The sequence below is a fragment of the Mustela lutreola genome, chromosome 13 (genome assembly GCF_030435805.1).
Source record: "Mustela lutreola isolate mMusLut2 chromosome 13, mMusLut2.pri, whole genome shotgun sequence".
Classification (NCBI taxonomy): Eukaryota; Metazoa; Chordata; class Mammalia; order Carnivora; family Mustelidae; genus Mustela; species Mustela lutreola.
Genome location: NC_081302.1, coordinates 53211164 through 53216073, shown reverse-complemented (window position 1 = coordinate 53216073; position 4910 = coordinate 53211164). Strand labels below are relative to the sequence as shown.

The window sequence follows — 4910 nt, the reverse complement described above, 5'->3', positions numbered from 1 at the left end:
TTCATGTCGTCGTCACACAGCGCTATGACATATTGTCGTTATTCACATTTTTTTAAAACCGTTCTGAGAGCGAAGCCAAATAGTCGACGAATACAGAATATGGGACTAATCTGGATTCCAAATCCAAAGTTCTAAACCATAAATCCGAACGAAAGAAAATTAGCGATTTCTAATTCCGTCAGCTGAAACAATGAACAGCCGATAAATCTCGCGATATTATCGAAACTACTACTCCCAACAAGCACAGCGGCTTCTGTCCATCCGCCTATCCCCTTGAGTGTGGAGGGCCCCGGCATGCCTTGAGGCGCGAAAGGCAGCTCGGGAGCCGTAGTTCTCTTGGACGCCTACCGGTATTGCCAGCGCGGCAGTGGCGGCTCTCGGTTCCGTCCAGCGGGTTCTGTAAGGCGAGCAGAGGCGGAGAAAGGGCGCGGAACTGGAGGAGGGTGAGTCAGACACTGTCTACGCTATAAAGGGAGGCGGCACTGCGGCACAGGGCTGAATTAGGTAAATGGACCCGTGCTGCAGTCTCTCCGGAGACACCGCGATCTAGCGCCAGCGAGAAGAGGGCGAGGAGGAGCCAGAGCCCGGTCCTTGCACCCATTCTCGCCCTCGTACCCCGCCGCCATCGCCACCATGCAGTCCCGGGAAGAAGCTCCGCGCTCTCGCCGCCTGGCCAGTCCTCGCGGCGGCAAGCGGCCCAAGAGAATCCACAAGCCCACGGTTTCGGCTTTTTTCACGGGCCCGGAGGAGCTGAAGGACACGGCTCATTCTGCAGCCCTCCTGGCACAGCTGAAGTCCTTCTACGACGCGCGGCTGTTATGCGATGTGACCATCGAGGTGGTGACGCCTGGCAGCGGGCCTGGCACCGGCCGCCTCTTCCCCTGCAACCGTAACGTGCTGGCTGCCGCGTGTCCCTACTTCAAGAGCATGTTCACCGGCGGCATGTACGAGAGCCACCAGGCAAACGTGACCATGCATGATGTGGATGCCGAGTCCTTCGAGGTGCTGGTCGACTACTGCTACACGGGTCGAGTGTCCTTGAGTGAAGCCAACGTGGAACGCCTTTACGCGGCCTCTGACATGTTGCAGCTCGAGTATGTGCGGGAAGCCTGTGCCTCCTTCCTAGCCCGCCGCCTTGACCTGGCCAACTGCACTGCCATCTTCAAGTTTGCTGATGCCTTCGGCCATCGCAAGCTGCGATCGCAGGCCCAGTCCTTTATAGCCCACAATTTCAAGCAGCTCAGCCAGATGGGCTCGATTCGGGAAGAGACTCTGGCAGATCTGACCCTCGCCCAGTTGCTGTCAATCCTGCGCCTGGATAGTCTCAACATAGAGCTGGAGCAGACCGTGTGTCATGTGGCGGTGCAGTGGTTGGAGGCGGCTCCCAAGGAGCGAGGTCCGAGCGCTGCGGAGGTCTTCAAGTGTGTCCGCTGGACGCACTTCACAGATGAAAATAAGGATTACCTGGAAGGGCTGCTGACCAACACCATTGTGAAGAAGTACTGTCTGGACCTTATTGAAGGGGCCCTGCAGATGCGCTATGGTGACAAGTTGTGCAAGTCTCTGGTGCCGAAGCCAGAGACCAGCAGTGGCAGCAGCGGCAGCAGCAGCAGCAGCAGCGTGGGCGGCAGCGGCAGCGGGGGCGGCAGCAGCGGCAGCGGCAGCGGCAGCGGCAGTGGCAGTGGCAGCGGCAGCGGGGGCGGCGGCGGTGGCTGCAGCAGCAGCAGCAGCAGCAGCGGTGGTGGTAGCTCTAGCTCCTCTGTCGTGCCCACAGCAGAAAATCCCCCCCAGAGGCTGGGCGTGTGTGCTAAGAAGATGGTGATCTTCTTTGGACATCCTAGAGATCCCTTTCTGTGCTGTGACCCATACACCGGCGATATTTACAAAGTGCCGTCACCTCTGACCTGCCTTGCTCACACTAGGACTGTCACCACCTTAGCTGTCTGTGTCTCTCCAGACCATGACATCTACCTGGCCGCTCAGCCCAGGAAGGACCTCTGGGTGTACAAGCCAGCCCAGAATAGCTGGCAGCAGCTTGCTGACCGCCTGCTGTGCCGGGAGGGCATGGATGTGGCCTACCTCAATGGCTACATCTACATCTTGGGTGGGCGAGACCCCATTACCGGTGTTAAGCTGAAGGAAGTGGAATGCTACAGTGTCCAGAGAAACCAGTGGGCACTGGTGGCTCCACTACCCCATTCCTTCATATCCTTCGATCTAATGGTAATCCAGAACTATCTCTATGCCCTCAACAGTAAGCGCATGTTCTGCTATGATCCTAGCCACAATATGTGGCTCAAGTGTGTTTCTCTCAAGCGCAATGACTTTCAGGAAGCGTGTGTCTTCAATGATGAGATCTACTGCATCTGTGACATCCCAGTCATGAAGGTCTACAATCCGGTCAGAGGAGAATGGAGGCAGATTAATAATATTCCCTTGGTGTCGGAGACCAACAACTACCGCATTATCAATCACGGCCAAAAACTGTTGCTGATCACCTCGCGCACCCCGCAGTGGAAGAAGAACCGGGTGACCGTGTATGAATATGACACTAGGGGGGACCAGTGGATTAACATAGGTACCACCTTAGGCCTCTTCCAGTTTGATTCTAACTTCTTTTGCCTCTCAGCTCGTGTTTATCCTTCCTGCCTTGAACCTGGTCACAGTTTCCTCACTGAGGAAGAAGATGTGCCAAGTGAATCTAGCACTGAATGGGATTTAGGTGGATTCAGTGAGCTGGACTCTGAGTCAGGAAGTTCAAGTTCTTTATCTGATGATGATTTGTGGGTTCAGGTAGCACCTCAGTGAAATGCACAGGATCAGCAGAATTTGTTGTAGATAGGTTGAAACACTAAGGTGTTTTCACTGCTTTGGAAAGTGTCTTAAAGAGATACCCTTTCTCTTTGCTGGGGAAAAAAACAACAACAACAACAGGTTGATTCATTTCAGGTTTGGCTTAGAAAGGGTATTGTTTGAAATACTAACATAATTTAATGTTAGGGAACTTGTACACTCAAAGAAATCAACCTATTTAATAATTTACTGTTCTAAAAGTCCAGTATTGATTTGATTGTTGGGTTTGTTTATGTTTGATTATACTAATTTAGTGTTCTGTTATTAAATCTTATCTTCTGTTTTGTGCCACAAGTACTGTGACTTGAATTTTGATTTTCACAATAGAAAGCTGATTGGATAGGAATTACCAGGTAGGGTTTGGAAAGTCTGTCTTTTCCTTTAGGACAGGGTAGAATGTTCCAAAACCTTGGAAAGTTCCAAAACTTTAAACTAGTGGGTTATTACAAAATGTGTTCTAATTTAAATAGAGTTTGCCAGGTTTTTGTTCAGTTACCTCCCCTTTTGTGAAGAGAAAAAATGCCTATGTTTAATGTGACTGGTGATTTCATTTGTAATGATGTACAACATGGCTGTAAGCTGACTAAAAGTAAAAACAAACAAAAACAAGATTCTACTGTTTAAAAAGAAACTTCAGTTTTAAATTTGTACTGTAAAATGTGTATTTGCAAACAGTGACCAATGTTCCATCTGTTCTAGTAGGGTCACCAGTCATCGAAAAACCTTAAAAAAAAAAAAAAAATGAAACTAACTTGCTTTGTAGGTTCACGTTTTTGATCTATACTTGATATATGCTTCACAGAATCAGAGGAATCATCCTCTTTTTCACTGGACACGATTGTGTAAATTTGTATCCATTGTCTTAAAAAGTTTATGTGATTCTTAAAATACTTTGGCTGTACAGTTTTGGTGTTCATCTTAGATTTGTCAGCAAAATGTGATTATTCTTTGCTGTTTAATGAGATAATATTCGTTTTGAAAATCTGTGTAAGCTAAGAACAGTATTTTATTGAGATCAGTAGATATTGTGTCTATCAACTATAAAATCAAGTGCCAGCAAAGAACTTTAAAACTTTAAGTTGTGTATAGAACTGTTTTGTGTAGCATTGAAATATTGTCAGTTTTGTAAGTCACTAAATGTTATTATCAGCTTAAAGGTATTTTTGTATTAAAAGTTTACAGTTAAATAACATAAGTGAATGATGGCATTTGGGGCCAGTAGTGAAAGTATATTTCGTCTAAAATATTTCCCTAAGCAGTGGTACACATGGTTATTTTATTAGGGTATTTGTATCTGTTCTGTGTTTCTCTGTGAACCATGCTCCGGTCTTTGTTTCTGTCACACTATGTAAGGGAGAATTCAGAAACAGAGACTACATCATACAAAACTGACCTTGCTAAATACAAGTGCTTACCTCTTGAGGATTTACTGGCTATGGTCATCATGCTCCGTATCCGTGAAAAACGACCAGATGCTTACAGTGTAAACGTTTTTTCTATATACCCAGTTAGAATTTTCTTCCTAAATCCTCAGTCAGTAACACGCTAATTCCTCTTCTCTGTTTATGCTCTAGTGGTAGAATGCTAACATTTCTCACACGGTGGCTGAATACAGAGGATTGTGTTCTCAGGTGGGGAACTGAATTTTTTAATGAAATACTATAGGATGAAAATGGAGAGAGGGACACAAAGGGTTAAAAAAAAGTTGTCTCAGCCATTTTGATTGGCCATCTGAAGATACTACAAAACATTCCTCTTTAATGTTTTTTAGTGAACTAAGATGCTTGTCCTAACAGTATGTGTTCCTTCAAAAGGGCAAACATGCTTTTAGTTGTTTAAGGCTACGTTTTGTTCTATTTAACAGCAGGGTTGTTACAAGCACTGTACTTAACACAAAACTGTGTCTCAGTAGTGTATTTGGCCAATTTTTTCTTCACCAGTAACTTCTTGTGGATAGCTTTTTGTTTTGTAAGGTTGAAATAGGACAGTGCTGATCTGAACCAGATTGTCTCTCTGCAGAATGAAAGTATGCAAGTGACAAATTCTCTAATTTGTCA

At 46.4% G+C, this 4910-nt stretch overlaps 1 protein-coding gene across 1 annotated transcript; it reads left to right on the top strand.

Annotated features, from left to right (window-relative positions):
* The first annotated feature begins 319 nt into the window (after positions 1 to 319).
* LOC131813817 (kelch repeat and BTB domain-containing protein 6) lies at positions 320 to 3220 on the top strand. Its single transcript, XM_059144306.1, has one exon. The coding sequence runs from the start codon at positions 634 to 636 to the stop codon at positions 2806 to 2808; it is 2175 nt and encodes a 724-aa protein (XP_059000289.1). The 5' UTR covers positions 320 to 633; the 3' UTR covers positions 2809 to 3220.
* The last annotated feature ends 1690 nt before the right edge of the window (positions 3221 to 4910 follow it).